This window comes from Vulpes vulpes, chromosome 15, assembly GCF_048418805.1.
Source record: "Vulpes vulpes isolate BD-2025 chromosome 15, VulVul3, whole genome shotgun sequence".
NCBI classification, from domain to species: Eukaryota; Metazoa; Chordata; class Mammalia; order Carnivora; family Canidae; genus Vulpes; species Vulpes vulpes.
Window position 1 is genome coordinate 50,135,132 of NC_132794.1, and position 16,633 is coordinate 50,151,764.

General features: G+C 39.9%; 1 protein-coding gene across 14 annotated transcripts in view; it reads right to left on the minus strand.

The window, feature by feature from the left end:
• Positions 1-16,633, minus strand: part of TP53BP1 (tumor protein p53 binding protein 1) — a 97,905-nt gene that overhangs the window by 68,479 nt on the left and 12,793 nt on the right. For 8 of the 14 annotated variants that reach the window (XM_025998585.2, XM_072740630.1, XM_072740637.1 and 5 more), the window contains 4 exons: positions 2,919-3,111; positions 2,158-2,342; positions 1,859-1,952; positions 1,521-1,605 (listed from right to left, as the gene is read on the minus strand). In XM_025998585.2, coding sequence (XP_025854370.1) covers positions 1,521-1,605; positions 1,859-1,952; positions 2,158-2,342; positions 2,919-2,925 — 371 coding nt within the window. In that variant the 5' untranslated portion in view covers positions 2,926-3,111. Of the gene's footprint in view, positions 1-1,520; positions 1,606-1,858; positions 1,953-2,157; positions 2,343-2,918; positions 3,112-7,640; positions 7,717-16,633 lie in introns of all 14 variants that reach the window. The other 6 variants (XM_025998583.2, XM_072740631.1, XM_072740638.1 and 3 more) reach the window with 1 other exon arrangement.

Sequence of the window (16,633 nt, forward strand, 5' to 3'; positions counted from 1 at the left end):
GCCTGCACATTTACTGAATGTAAACATTCAAGTTTTGTTTTATTTTTTTAGAGAAAGGACAACACATTGATATACAAAGAGAAAAGAAGTTAGCATGGGACTTCTCTAACAGCATTGCTTCTTTTACAATAAGGGATCTGCATAGTCCCTGTCCTCACTGGTTCAAACCAAGAGGCCACAAAAATGTAAGTAAGGCATGTGTTCCTAAAGAAGTACCATAAATTTAAATGCCTACAGAAAGCAAAACAAGGTAACACAAAGGAGTGAGGTCAGTTAAGAAAAGCAAGAGCACTATAATAAATGATGAATACTTGGCTTCAATGTCCATGTACAATAGCAAATTATGGGGACCAAAACTGACCATAGCACTCATGGTCCCCTAAGCAGAGGATAGCTGCTCTATTCACAGCTCCAGGCAATTGTTACCAGTAATACAACTGTTGTATTACCTCTGGACTAGTAATGCCAGAAACTGAAAATCCAAGTTTTACATAAAATTTCCCCATTTTAAAATTCTATCAATTAATTTAAATATATTTTACAACCATGTATGGGCCAAACAGAACCCATTTGCAGACCAAAATTGTTTTGAAGTATCCAACTGATGATTTGGGAGAAAAAAATTATGTGCAGAGTACTAAAAAAAAAAAGTTTATTTTTTAGATAAAACCATACTCTTTCAATACCTCAACCTAACATTCTCCTCTCTGACTGCTCCCTTTTCTACTATGCCACCACAAGGTCCCTAAAGTTATCTAAGTTCTCTTTTGATCTTAGCAGATTTTAGGCAGAAGACTAAGCAGCAGTGAACACTAAAAAAGAAAGAAAAGGCACTTGAGTCAGGAGCACTCAAAGCTCACCTGTCACTTACAAGCAATGTATGCTACAGCAAGTAATTTAACTTCTTCACCCATCAGTTTTCTCCCTCTATATAATGGACATAATGTCTTCACTGTACAGCTGCTTTAAGGATGAAATTAAACAAGACTATATCAAACATCCAATCCAGTACCTAACTGAGGATACACTCAATAAATGGGCAAGGTAAAACTATACATAAGACAAAGTAAAAATCACATACTCTATAGGGTATGAGTTAAACATTCTGGGTCTAAAACTGGTAAGGTAATTTAGCTGGTAGAACTAAATGTTCTACCATGGTCATGTTTCATGGAAAACATGCCTAACATTTTTGATAGTATATATCTAAATATCTTCTGATGATTTTTTTTCCTACTACTAAGTCCTATCTATGCTAAGAATGAAGAACACTTATTTTGTTTTATATGCACAAGAGAGATCACAATTTGAATAATACAGGTGTAAAAAATGTTTATTACCTTCACTAAAGAGATTCTAGCTATCAGTACTAACATACTAGTTAATACAATCCTCAAATCCCACTTTCTAATTCACAAAAATAAGATTAATCCCTTTATCCTTGGGATGAGGTGATAGGCACAAATAAAAGAATCGATCCATTAATAAATTTAAATAAATTCCTGCCAACACTAGTATACCTGCTTGTCCTGTTTGGCTGAGGTATCTGTTCAATGACCTGACTGATGGAACTACATGCATCCAAATGGGAAGAATCTACAGGTTCTGGGGAGGGAAAACAAAATAAGAATATTAGTATAAAAGGCATTTACCACCAAACGTCAATACAAGTTGAGAAATGTAGACAATATCAATCTAATCAGCTACATTTAAAAAACCAACTTTTTGAGTGCCTGCTATGCACCAGATACTGTGCTAAACCTCACTTATGTACCTTCCCCACGACTACATGTTTAGATCCACCCAGCTCCAACAAGAGCACTCTTGCAAAGGGGACTAATAGTTTTAAACACCTCACCTGCAGCTTTGTTTTCTTTCAGATGCTCATTGAACCCACTATTACTATCTCCTTGTTCTTCTCCAGCTGTTTGTTCAGGATTGGACACAACATCCTAGAAAATAGTACATAAATAACATCCCCTACTAAATATGAAGTAATCCAAAATGAGGCATACTTTTTGTCAATCTATTGATTTCATTTTTCCAAACAATTTTATCCAAAAGATAGTGATCTCCTAAGTACTTATGTTGGCTGACTGGTCTTGATTAGATAAAAAATAATTGTTCTCAATCATTTCCAAACAAGGTATCACTCACCAACACAGGGTTCTCTTTGTGTGTCTGTAGATTAGGAAGGTGCCGGGATAGCATACTTAAGTGAGAACCAGAATCATCTTCTAGAACCTGGCTTTCAGGCTGAGAATCTTCAATTATCAGGCAAGGAGTGTCTTGCTGAGAGAAATCTGAATCCAACTGACTTCCAGTAGGGTCCATCTGCTCCCCTGGAACGGAATAACAAAAGATCAGTTCGGTGTAACCTACTAGCCTTCCTCACGCAGTTTGAGCTTCAAAAATGGGGCGGAAGTGCAAAAGCTAAGAAAGGGGACCAGTCTAGGACTCCAATTAGATTATATTTATAATCGCTGCAAGCACTTTCCTATCATACCTCCCAAGGCCTGGTTTGCTCGTTATTTACTATCAGCCTGCCAATTCTTCTCCCTCTTCTTTTCCATCACCTTCCCCGTAGACACCCTTTCCTCTCTTCCCTAACCTCTTCTCTCCCCGCCTCTTTTTCCATCCCCCACAACTCTCCTTACGTCCTTCTGGCGCCTCTATGGCCCCCTAAAAGGCTGCTTGGTAACCTCGGTTCGCTAGAACACCCTCAGCCCTTCACGTTTCCTCAAGACCACCCAGCCTTCCCAGTTACTGCTTCCCCACCCCCTCCTCAGGGCCCTCCAACCCTTTCCCCGTCACCGCCGCCATGCTTGCCACCCCGCCCCCTCCGGTCAGCCATCCCTTCAGACCCGAAAGCCAAGCCTTCAGAGCTCACTGCACCCCCACTTCTCTACAAACAGTACCAGGCATCCCGGCGGGAGATCACTCGCGCTGGAGCTAGAGGTCCCTGCACGCTCCCCAGCTCCCTCCAGCTCGATCCCCAGGTCGCCGCTGTAGCCACCGCCGCCGCCGCCGGCCGCGAACTCCCCCTTTTCCCGTCACGTCACTCAGTATCTGCTTGCCCATTCGCTGCTGCTGTCCGCCACTCAAGAAGCCCTGTGGGTGATTGGTGGTTTAGGCAGAGTGCCCCGCCCCACGTAAGAAAAAGGAACACCGCGGCGTGTTTCCATGGCAGCATGGACGTTACAGGCCCTCCCCCTAGTACAGCCAGAGAATGACAGTATCCTTGAACCGAAGGGACCTTGAGAGGGCGTGAAATATATTCCTCTGCCTCCGGGACAATTGTTTGTGTCTCTACTCAGACATAAAAGACCTGTTTTCTATCGTTCGTTCACCTCGAGGCCCCTTCTCTCATCCTCTTCCTTAGAAAAGGAGAGTGTTCACCGGCTTTCTAATAAAAGGGCAAAGAAGAAGATCCAGGATGGCTGGTACTTCAGAGCTGTTGAAACTGAAGAGAGGAAGGACGCTTTGGGTTTTACCTGTGTCCATCAGGATTCCTTTCTGTGGGCCTCTAATTGAATTCAAGGGCTTCACATTACGTCTCTGCCAGTTTGGGTTTTGTTTTGTTTTTGTTTGTTTTTTCTTTCTTTCTTTCTTTCTTTACATTGTCTGAGGTCCCCAGTAAAGCTTTTTTTTTTTTTTTTCTTCCCATCGGCCCTTTCCAGTCTGGAACATAATTCGAGCTTCACGTGTGCTTATCATTGTCCTATCTTTTATATGACACTGAAGCCCAAGGAGACTATAACCCCAGACCTTTTTTGTACTTCCCGTTGAGAGAATTGAGCACAGTGATTCCCAGACTTGGTGGTGAAGAGAACAGCTGCCACCCCTTTAACTAAATGACCTCAAAGATCCCTCCAAAACTTGAGAGTCTATTAACCTAATTATGGTGTCAGGGTCTTATAGAGGGTGTGGCAGCTGTGACTTGTATTAATGAACTAGGCACCAACTAGAAATATGTGTTTTAAGTGGTAGTTGGATGTGGAATGGAATTCTAGCCAGAGCAGCTGTCAATAGGGAAAGCACCTAATACACCGCCAAGCATAAACATAGTAGGCATTCAATAGGAGGTAGTTCTCTCTCCCTGCCTCAGGCTCAGAATGACTTAGGTACAGCCCAACCATGATTCTCCAATCCTGTAAATGCCCGATTTAGCACTTGATAAACGCTAAGAGGAAGTGGAGCTTCCTATAAACCATTCTCCCTGCCGTTATAAATTACAGTGATCACGTTTTTTAAACTAACAATCAAAGAATGTCATGTGAGTATATGTTACTTATGGAAACAAAAGGACAGAATCTTTGAAATGAAACTGTCCAGGGATGCCTGGGTGGCTCAGCAATTGAGCTTCTTGCCTTTGACTCAGGTCGTGGTTCCCCGGGGCCTGGTATGGAGTACCGCATCAGCGGAGCCTGCTTCTCCCTCTGCCTATGTCTCTGCCCCTCTCTCTGTCTCTCATGAATAAATAAATAAAACCTTAAGAAAATGTTCTGAACAATCTAGAGACTACTGTTGCTGTAACTAGAATATACTTAGGGTCCTTGGAATGTTTTACTAGTGGAACAAAGATGGAATAGAACACACAGAGACATATCCCTCTTCTTAATCTTCAAATCATTTATAATTGATCTTCTTTCCTCCATTCCTAATGCTGCAGAAGACCAGTGACCAAATAAATATAATTCTTAAAGGGCCAGGGCAGGTCAATATTAACAACACTAGGTAGACAAAGTGAATTCATCAGCTCCATTTGTTTTTTGTTTGTTTGTTTTTGTTTTTTTCATCAGCTCCATTTGTGAGAGCTCAAACAACCAGTTCCTATTGTGGCCAAATCTCGACTTCAAGTCCCATAAAAATACCCCAAAAGTCACTATATTTTTGCTCTTTTCTGTCCTGCTATTGCATTTCCCCTCCCCAAGGAAGATACACATAAATAGGCCCTCTTGATTATTTGAAAAGTAACTGTGTTTGTTAAAACTCACAAAATTGTACAGTAAAAAGATAAACTGAACCTCAATAAACATGACTAAAAAGAAATCAATCAATAAATAAGCCGGGATCCCTGGGTGGCGCAGCGGTTTGGCACCTGCCTTTGGTCCAGGGCGCGATAAAATAAAATTAAATAAATAAATAAATAAATAAATAAGCCTGAGCCATTCCCCTTACTAAATAAAACTGAAGAAAAACTTGAGAAGTGCCCAGGTGTGTCATTAAGTTCAGAACCCAACTCTTAAATTCGGCTCAGGTCTCAGATCTGAGTGTGGAGCCTGCTTAAGATTCTCTCTCTCCCTCTGCACCCTTGCCTCATGTAAGTGTGCATTCTCTCTCTCTCTCTCTCTCTCTCTCTCTCTGTCAAAAAAAAAAAAAAAACCTGTGAATTCCTTGGTAGCCAGTATAACAATTAAATTAATCATTAAATTATCCAGAAAGATTAGAAAATGCAGGCAGGTTGTTTACCCACTGAGACTGTGCCTGATTGTGGTTAGGTGAGCCAAAGACCTTTACTGACTCTGAGGCTGCAAAGGACCATCGGCTGAGCTACCTACCTGCAGGTGCATCTTTACCTAAGCCACCTCAGACAGAAATCTAATTTATCTCTGAAGACAAGAAAATCCCATCAGACTTTATGTTAACTCACTTTAAAGTTTAATAAACCTCATTGTCAGAAATTTTTCTTCTAATCATTTAACCTAAATCTTTTATTCTAGAGTTTAAATGGCTCTTAAAGCCATTTCCTTTCATATTGTCTTTAATTGGTAATTTTAAAACCAGAAAATTTTTCAAAAGGCTGGAATCATCTCATCTAGTCCAATAATTCCATAATATATTTCAACCAATCAAACAATAAATATAAGTGCTATATATACTTAGTCTTTTTCTGAGGCCCCATCACAAATTTCTCTAAGCAAAAGAACCCCACGGATGCCTGGGTGGCTCAGTGGTTGAGCACCTGCCTTTGGCTCTGGTCTGATCCCAGGGTCCTAAGATGGAGTCCCTGCATCAGGCTCCCAGCTCCCTCTACCAGTGTCTCTGCCTCTCTGTGTGTGTTTCTCATGAATAAATAAATAAAATTTTTAACAAAACAAAAGAACCCCAGATGTTTTAATCCTATCTCACGGACACTGGTCACTAACCTTTAAATTTGCTTCATTGTTTTCAACTGGAAACTCAGTTTGGGTGTTTAGTGGCAAAGAACTTTACTGAGGATATGACAAGTACTGAATTTAATAAAAAACTATTACATATCCCTTTTAAACTGAAATATTAATGTTATTACATTTTTATATTAAACCTATAGTTGATTCTAGAATGCCTTTTGTTGCGCTTGGACCTATACAATCATGTCCAGTCATATACCAATGATATAATTAATAACACATACTACATTTTTACTATGCAGCAGATATTGTGCTCTGTTTTATATTCATTATTCCACTTAAAAGCCTCATAACTCTGAGGGTTACAAATGAGGACACTAAAGCTTAGGGAGATGAGATAATTTTCATAATGTCTTAAAGCTAGCAAAAGAAAGACTCAGAATTTGAAGCTGGTCCCTAGTGTTCTAGGAATTCATAACAATTAAAATAATATGAAGAAAACAGAGGAAAAATTGAAAAGTTGTCAATTCCACATCCCTATGAAGAAGTTAAATCAAGAAAGACGTGATGATATAATTAAAATGTGAAAGCAAATTGCTTAAGGTACTCAATAATTAATTGCCTATGATACTATATTGCCTATGACACTCCTAACATGAGGCTGATACACTTAGTACCTACAACTCCTACAGTGGAAGCAATCCCACTGGTCTATATCTTATCTCTATAGAACTGCCTCCTGTTCATTTTAAGTAAATTTTTTATTTTGAAGAAAATTTCAGAGCAACAGAGAATTTGCAAATGTAGTATAATAAAAAAATAGTATAATTATCTCTCATAAACCTTTTCACCTTTGTTAACACTTTGCCACATTGCTCCTGCTCAATTTTTTTTATGTATATATAACATGACATCTATGGTTTTACCCATTCCTAAGTATATGGCTCAGCGGAATTAAGTACATTCACATTGTTATGCAACCATCACCACCATCCATCTCCAGAATTTTTTCATCTTCCCAAACTAAAACTCTATATGCATTAAACACTTACTCCTTACTACCCCACCCCTAACCCTACCACCCACGGCAATCACCATGCTACTTTCTGTCTCTAAATTTAACGACTCTAGGTACTTCGTATAAATGGATTCACACAATATTTGTCCTTTTGTGTCTGGCTTATTTCATTTGACATAATGTCCTCAAGATTCATCCATGTTGTAATTTTAAAAGCATGTGTCAGAATTTCTTTCCCTTTTAAGGCTGAATAATACTCTTTTTCTTTTTCTTAAGATTGTACTTGTTTATTCATAAGAGATACAGAGAGAGACACAGAAAGGCAGAGACATAGGCAGAGGAAGAAGCAGACTCCCTGCAGGGAACCCAATGCAGGACTGGATCCCAGCACTCCAGATCACGACCTGAGCCAAAGGCAGACCCTCAACCACTGAGCCACCCAGGCGCCCAAGGCTGAATAATATTCTATTGTATGTATTATCACATTTTTTAAAAAAGACTTTACTTACTGCCCCCTTTCAGCTAGATTCATTTTCCAGACAGCCAATCAGCCAGCCGTAGGCCTTCTTATTAGCCAGAGTTTCTCTAAAACACAAAAATACCGAGCACAGTTGTGACTGCAGTATTAGCTGCAGTTTTCTGCCTTCCACCTTCTCAGATTTTAAACTGAAGAGTTTAACTCCACTAGGAGCCACTTACCTGGAAACAGTTGTGGTAAGGGAAAGGAGGTAGAACATTTGCCCATCTGAATACTGATGGAAATTGCCATCCACCCCCTGGTTTATTCCTTTTTTTTTTTTACAGGTATTAAAATCTCCATATCCTGGTAGCATCTCCCCTCTACTTTACATCTCTACCAAGCTTTCTGTTTTCCTTCCTTCCAAATTCCACTTTCTCCATACCAGTAACTCCAATCTTGTGCAATCTGGCTTCAATTTCCATAAACCCAGTGCCTAGCACAATTCCAAGCACCAAGCAACTACTCTAAAAATGTTTGTTAATAACCAATTCTGAAAATTTCTTGTCAAATCACCTCATTAGCTTTGACTTTTATAGTGTATGATGGTGTCGCTGAGTCCCTCCTCTTTAAGATTCTCATTCTATGACTTCAGAGTTTCTGGCTCTCCTCAGCTTTCTTTCTTTTTCTTTTTTCTTTTTTTTTAAGATTTTATTTATTTATTCGTGAGAGACATGGAGAGAGAGAGGCAGAGACATAGGCAGAGAGAGAGGCAGGCTCCAGGCTCCATGCAGGGAGCCCGATGTGGGACTCGATCCCACGACCCCAGGATCACGACCCAAGGCAGACACTCAACTGTTGAGCCACTCAGATGTCCCATCAGCTTTCTTTCCAATCCATAACTCCCTGGAATCTAGTACTACAGGAAGAAAATTAAGAATGGTACCAGCATGCCACTGCATGGATGGAACTTGAAAACATTATGCTAAGTGAAATATGCCAGACCTAAAAAGACAAATATTGTATAATTCCGCTTAAATGATGTACCTAGAATAGGCATATTCATAGAAACTGAAAGTAGACTAGTGGTTTCTGGAAGTTGTGGGAAGGGAGGAAAAGGAGAATTATTGTTTAATGGGTATAGAGTTGCAGTTTGGGAAGATGAAAAAGTTCTGGAGATGTATGGTAGTGATGGTTGCACAAGGCGAATGTACTTAATGCTACTAGACTGTACCCTAAAAAATATTTAAAATGGGGCACCTAGCTGGCTCAGTCAGTGGAGCATGAGACCCTTGATCTTGGGGTTGTGAGTTCCAGCACCACATGCGTGGAGGTTACTTAAAAAATATATGTCTTTTAATAAAATCTTTTTTAAAATGTCTAAAATAGGAAAGTTTATATGTATTATACTATAATTCTTTAAGAGGGGCACCTGGATAGCTCAGTTGCCTAAGCATCCGACTCTTGATTTTGGGTCAGGTCATGATCTTGGGATTGTAGGATGCATCAACTCTGTGATGCGTGTGGAGCCTGCTTGGGTTTCTCTTGCTCCCTCTCCCTCTGCTCCTCTCCCACCAACCCTGCACATGCACATGCTCTCTCTTTATCTCTCTCTCTCTCTCTCTCTCTTTTTTTTTCTCTCTCTCTCTCTCTTTAAAAAAAAAAGTTGGGATCCCTGGGTGGCACAGCGGTTTAACGCCTGCCTTTGGCCCAGGGCGCGATCCTGGAGACCCGGGATCAAATCCCAGGTCGGGCTCCCAGTGCATGGAGCCTGCTTCTCCCTCTGCCTATGTCTCTGCCTCTCTCTCTCTCTCTGTGTGACTATCATAAATAAATAAAAATTTAAATAAATAAATAAACAGTTTTTTAATGAGACAACACTAAATTTCAGTATTTAAAGATGTACACGTAGGTCACAAAAATAATATAACAAAGAAATGATATGATTGTAATAAAAGTCAAGACTAGTGGTTAATTTTAGAGGGGATAGCGGGGTTTTAACTCTTTAAGAGGCAAGTCAGGTGCTTGAAAATGTTCTATTTTTATTACTAGGGGCATTAACAGGTATACTATTTATCATTTATATCTTTATATGTTTATATTTTATTCATTTTTATGTGTGTTATATTTCACAACAAAGATGACTTAAAATGAATAAATGTCATTGATGCTAAAACTGGCAATGTGGTGGAAAAGAGGGTATTTACATAGTTTCAAGTGTATTGAATTTGAGACTAAAATGTATTGAATTATTAAAACAGGAAGTAGTACATTTGCAATGACAAAAATTTGGTATTCACCAACCTAACCAAGTGATTCCAGTTAACATCATCATAGTGGAACAAAATACCATTTTGTGTCACTTGGTATGATGCACTGAGAAGGACATAACAATTATCTTAATTGTATTCCTGTCAAAAATTCAGGAATTTTTGAGGGTACCTGGGTGGCTCAGTGGTTGACTGCCTGCCTTCGGCCTAGGACATGATCCTGGAGTCCTGGGATCAAGTCCCATGTTGGGCTCCCTGTATGGAGCCTGCTTCTCTCTCTGCCTATGTCTCTGCCTCTCTCTCTATGTGTCTCACAAATAAATAAATAAAATCTTAAAAAAATATATTCATTACCTGAATATGACCCTGAGGAGACACTAGATAAGCCTAAATTGATGGATGCTATATAAATAACCAGCCCATATTCTGCAAGGAGAGAGAGTGGGGAGGGGGTGATGCCAAGATCAAGAATGACAAAGAAAGACTGAGGAACTGATTCAGATTTGAGTAGATGAAGAATATAAGACACAAGACTGTCAAATGCAACATGTAATTCAGAACTGGACCCTGGACAAGAACTAGGTTTTCCTTCTGCTGTAAAAAACTATAATGGAAGCATTGATGATAGCTGAATAAGGTCTGTAGATCATATAATAATATTGAATTAATGTTATTTTCCTGATCTTGTGATTATGTGAAAAGAAAGAAAGAAAGAAAAAAAAAAGAAGAAAGAAAGAAAGAAAGAAAGAAAGAAAGAAAGAAAGAAAGAAAGAAAGAAAGAGAAAGAAAGAAAAAAGAGAGACTGGTACCAAATTATCCAAGATTGAAGCTTACCAGGGATGGTACTAACCAAAACTACAAGAAAAGTTTACCTGAACCCAACATAGGAATAGGATGAGAGCAAGAAAAGGAATATTTTTAGAGCCTTTGGAAACTGCTAGGAATGACAGCCAGGATAGTAGAAGATGAGAAAAGTCATCTTGCAGATTAAAACAAAAAGAAAAAAAAAAAAAAACCCAGCTACTCCTAAACTCTTAAGTCCCCATGGGGAGAATATTCTGGGGCTGAGAAATATAAGATTCTTCTTTTTTGTATATATAAAACACATATAATATATATAATATATATATTCTTCTTATATGCAAAACACTTCAGTGGACAAGGACACCAAACTGATTCCTATTCATGAATGGGTTGCTGAACCATGAAATGTTTACCTCTGAGGGAAGTGTATGTATACATTTTTAAAAAGATTTTATTAAAAAAATAATAAATAAATAAATAAATAAATAAATAAATAAATAAATAAATAAAGATTTTATTTAGGGCAGCCCGGATCGCTCAGTGGCTTAGCGCCACCTTTGGTTCAGGGCATGATCCTGGAGACCGGGATTGAGGCCCATGTCGGGCTTCCTGCATGGAGCCTGCTTCTCTTTCTGCCTGTGTCTCTACCTCTATTTCTCTCTGTCTCTCATGGATGAATAAATGAAATCTTTAAAAAAAAATAAAGATTTTATTTATTCATTCATAAGAGACAGAGAGAGAGACAGAGAGAGAGGCAGAGAGACAGGCAGAGGGAGAAGAGGCTTCACGTAGGAAGCCTGATGTGGGACTCTATCCCGGGTCTCCAGGATCATGTCCTGGGCAGAAGGCAGGCGCTAAACCACTGAGCCACCCAGGGATCCCCCATATGTGTATATTTAAAATCATGTATACAGTGCTGACTTTTTTATCCTACTCCCTATATCACTATGTCATATCACCCTTCATTGCACTCTAGGTCACTTCACTCATCTCCCCTCTGCACTGTTTGTTAAATTATTATTTTAAAAAGATTTTTATTTATATATTTGAGGAGTACAGGAGAAGGGTCAGAGGGAGAGAGAGGGAGGAGTAAAGAATCTTATGCAGACTCTGCACTGAGCACAAAACCCGACGTAGGGCCCTACCTCACATCCTTGAGATCATGACCTGAGCTGACCAAGAGTCGGATGCTTGACCAACTGAACCACACAGAATCCCTTTAATTATTATTTTAATTCCAGTATGGTTAATACACAGTGTTAAATTAGTTTCCGGTGTACAATATAGTGATTCAACAGTTCTATACATTATTAAGTGCTCATCAAGATAAGTGTACTCTTACTCTCCTTCACCTATTTCACCCATCCCCCCACCCACCTCTTCTCTGATAACCATTTGTTCTCTATAGTTAAGAGTCGGCTTTTGTGGTTTGTCTCTTTTTTCTTTTGTTTCTTAAATTCCACATGAGTGAAATTATATGGTACTTGTCTTTTTGTAACTTATTTTGCTTAGCATTATACTGTCTAGCTCCATCTATGTTGTTGCAAATGTCAAGATTTCATCATTTTTTATGGCTGAATATTTCATTATATGTATGCATATATATGTATATTTATATATATATATACCATCTCTTCTTTATTCATTCATCGATGGACATTGGAGCTGCTTCTATAATTTGGCTATTGTAAATAATGCTGCATTAAACATAGAGGTGCAGGCAGCCCCAGTGGCCCAGCGATTTAGCGCTGTCTTCAGCCCAGGGTGTGATCCTGGAGACCGGAGATCGAGTCCCACATCAGGCTCCCTGTGTCTGTGTCTCTGCCTCTCTCTCTGTGTCTGTGTCTCTCATGAATAAATAAATAAAATCATAAATAAATAAATAAAATTAACATAAAGGTGCATATATCTTTTCAAATTAGTGTTTCATATTCCTTAGGTAAATACCCAGTAGCAGAATTACTGAATCATATGGTAATTTTTCTTATTTGTTTACTTGGCAGAGAGCGAGCGAGCGAGAGAGACAGAGAGAGACAGAGCACAAGCAGGGGAAGCAGAAGAGGGAGAGGGAGAAGCAGGCTCTCTACTGAGCAGGGAGCCCAATGTGGGGCTAGATCCCAGGATATTGGATCATGACTTGAGCCAAAGGCAGATGCTTAACTGGCTGAGCCACCCAAGTGCTCCGATTATATGGTAATTCTATTTTTAGTTTTTTGAGAAAACTCCAGTTTGCATTCCCATTGACAGTACACAAATATTCCTTTTTCTCCACATCCTTGTCAACACTTGTTCCGTGTGTTTTTTATTTTAGCCATTCTGACAGGTGTGAGGTGATATTGCATTGTGGTTTGATTTGCATTTTCCTGTTGATGAGTGATGTTGAACATCTTTTCATGTGTCTGTTGGCCATCTGTATGTCTTTTTTGGAGAAATGTCTGTTCATGACTTCTGCCCATTTCTAATTGGATTATTTGGTTTGGTGTTGAGTTTATAAGTTCTTTATATATTTTAGATGCTAATCTTTTACTGGTATGTCATTTGCAAATATCTTCTCCATTTCAGTAGGTTGCCTTTTTTTTCTTTTTTAAAGATTTTATTTATTTGGGCAGCCCAGGCGGCTCAGAGGTTTACCGCCACCTTCAGCCCAGGTCCTGATCCAGGAGACCCAGGATGGAGTCCCACGTTAGGCTCCCTGCATGGAGCCTGCTTCTCCCTCTGCCTGTGTCTCTGTCGCTCTCTCTCTCATTAATAAATAAATAAAATCTTAAAAAAAAGATTTTATTTTTTCATGAGAAATACAAAGAGAGAGAGAGAGAGGTACAGAGCACAGACAGGGGAGAAGCAGGATACCCGAATGACACTATTCTTGCTCCATGGTGGTAAGTGGAAGGAGAGCAATGTATAAAGATGATTAAGATATAGTTCCCACAAGGTGCCTGGGTAGCTCAGTGTTTAAATGTCTAACTCTTAATTTCAGCTCAGGTCATGATCTCAGGGTCATGAGACTGAGCCTCGCCTCCATTCCACACTCAGCGGGGAGTCTGAGAGTGTCTCTCTCTCGCTCTCTCTCTCTCTCTCCCTCTGCTCCTCCCTCCACTTCTCTCTCTCTCTCTCTCTCTCTCTCTCTCTCCTCTCAAATAAATAAATAGGGATGCCTGGGTGGCTCAGCAGTTGAGCTTCTGCCTTTGGCTCAGGGCATGATCCTTGGGTCCTGAGATTGAGTCCCGCTTCATGCTCCCTGCTGGGAACCTGCTTATCCCTCTGCCTATGTCTTTGCCTCTCTCTGTGTGTGTCTCTCATGAATAAATAAAGTCTTTAAAAAATTTTTTTTGAAAGAGAGAGAGTGAGAGAGAGATCACAGAGGGAATGGAAGAGGAAGAACCAGACTTGCCACTGAGCCTGGAACCTGATCTAGGACTTGATCCCAGGACCCTGAGATCATGACCTGAGCTGAAGGCAGAGGCTTAACTGACTGAGGCACTAAGGCACCCCAATCAATAAGTAAACCTTAAAAAAATAGAATTCCCACATATAGGGAACTTATAATTTATAGAGAGGATACGATATGTATACAAATAACTATAATACAAGATGCTATAAAAGTGCTGTAGGAGTTCAGAGAAGAAAGAAATCAAAAGAAATAACTTAAATCATGTTTATAGTGATTATTTATTGAGCATTTACTATGTTTATTCTTGATATATTTTTTAAATCTCATCCAGCCTCATTGCTATAAATGTCATCTGTACATTAATGACTACCAACTTTATATCTCCAAACCACACTCTCACCCAAATCCCAAACTTACATATCTAACTACCTATTCAATAACTCCATTTGGACATTCAAATGACATCTCAAACTCAATATGCTTAAAATTTAAGTCATCTTTTCTACTAAACCTGCTCCACTTGCAGTCTTCCCCATCTCAGTGATGGGGATGAAACTTCATCCTTCCTGTTGCTTATAACAAAAAGCTTGGAGGGAAACCTGGGTGGCTCAGCAGTTGAGCATCTGCCTTTGGCTCAGGTCATGATCCCAGGGTCCTGGGATCCAGTCTCGAATCAGGCTCCCCTCAGGGAGCCTGCTTCTCCCTCTACCTATGTTTCTGCCTCTCTCCGTGTGTCTCTCAAGAATAAATAAATAAAATCTTTTTAAAAAATAGCTTAGAAATATTTTTTTTTGTTTTCCATAGAAGAAAAAAAATAAATAATCCAGGTTCTTATCAACCAACTTCAACAATTACCAACAAATATCCAATCTTGGGGGTGCCTGAGTGGCTCAGCCGGTTAGGCATGCTCTGTTCATGATCCCAGGGTCCTGGAATCCAGCCCCCTGTCCAGCTCTGTGCTCCGCAGGGAGTTTGCTTCTCCATCTGCCCCTCCCCCTGCTTGTAAGCATATGCTCTCTCTCAAATAAGTAAATAAAATCTTTAAAAAAAAAAAAATCTTGTTTCATCAATATTCCTTCCCCTTTACCAACTGATTTTTTTAAATATTTTATTTATCTATTCATGAGAGACACACACACACACACACACAGAGAGAGAGAGAGAGAGAGAGAGAGAGAGGCAGAGACACAGGCAGAGGGAGAAGCAGGCTCCATGCAGGGAGCCTGACGCGGGTCTCCATCCCAGGAACCCAGGACCATGCCCTGGGCCAAGGCAAGCGCTAAACCGCTGAGCCACCCAGGCATCCCCCCAACTGATTATTTTAAAGCAAATTCCAGATATATAATTTCATCCAGAAATACTTGAATTTGTGTGTAAAATAGAGAATCTTTTAAAACATCATTAATACGGGATCCCTGGGTGGCGCAGCGGTTTAGCGCCTGCCTTTGGCCCAGGGCGCGATCCTGGAGACCAGGGATCGAATCCCACGTCGGGCTCCCGGTGCATGGAGCCTGCTTCTCCCTCTGCCTGTGTCTCTGCCTCTCTCTCTCTGTGTGACTATCATAAATAAATACAAAAAAAAATTGTAAAACATCATTAATACATACAAAGAAAATTAACAGTAATTTCTTAATGTTATCAAATATGTAGTGTTCTAATTTCTCCAATTGTCTCTCTTTCTTTTTTATTTTTTTTTATTTTTTGCAATTCCAAAACAAGATTTACACATTGCATTTGGATGATTCTTTTCTTAGCTATCTTTTAATCTGTAAATCCTCCCTCATTAAAAAAAAAAATATTTTACTTATTTGACAGGGGGAGAGAGCACAAGCAGGGGGAGCAGGAGAGGGAGAAGCAGGCTCTCTGCTGAGCAAGGAACCTGATGTAGGGCTCAATCCCATGACCCCAGGATTATGACCTGAGCCAAAGGCAGATGCTCAACCAACTGAGCCACCCAGGTGCCCCAATCCTCCCTCATTTTTATTTCCTGCAATTTATATATATATATAAAGATTTTATTTATTATTCATGAGAGACAGAGAGAGAGGCAGAGACACAGGCAGAGGGAGATGCAGGCTCCCTGTGGGAGCCCAATGTGGGATTTGTTTGTTTGTTTAAGATTTTATTTATTTATTCATAGAGATGCAGAGAGAGAGAGAGAGAGAGAGAGAGAGAGGCAGAGAGAAAAGCAGGCTCCATGCAAAGAGCCTGACGTGGGACTCGATCCAGGGTCTCCAGATCACGCCCTGGGCTGCAGGCGGCGCTTAAACTGCTGCGCCACCGGGGGTGCTCCCAATGTGGGATTTGACCCCAGGACCCTGGGACCACGACGTGAGCCAAAGGCAGACGCTCAACCACTGAGCCATTCAGGTGTCCCTGCCATTTATATATTTGTTGATGAAACTAGGTCATTTGTTCTGTAAAATTTCCAGCACTGTGGATTTTTTTTATTGCATCCCTGTGGTGTCATCTGACGTATTTCTTTGTCTCTTCTTATTTCCTATAAATGGGCAGTTAGATATACTTGCTATGATTTATGCTCCATTTTCTTTTTTTTGGCAAGAATATTTCATAAGTGCT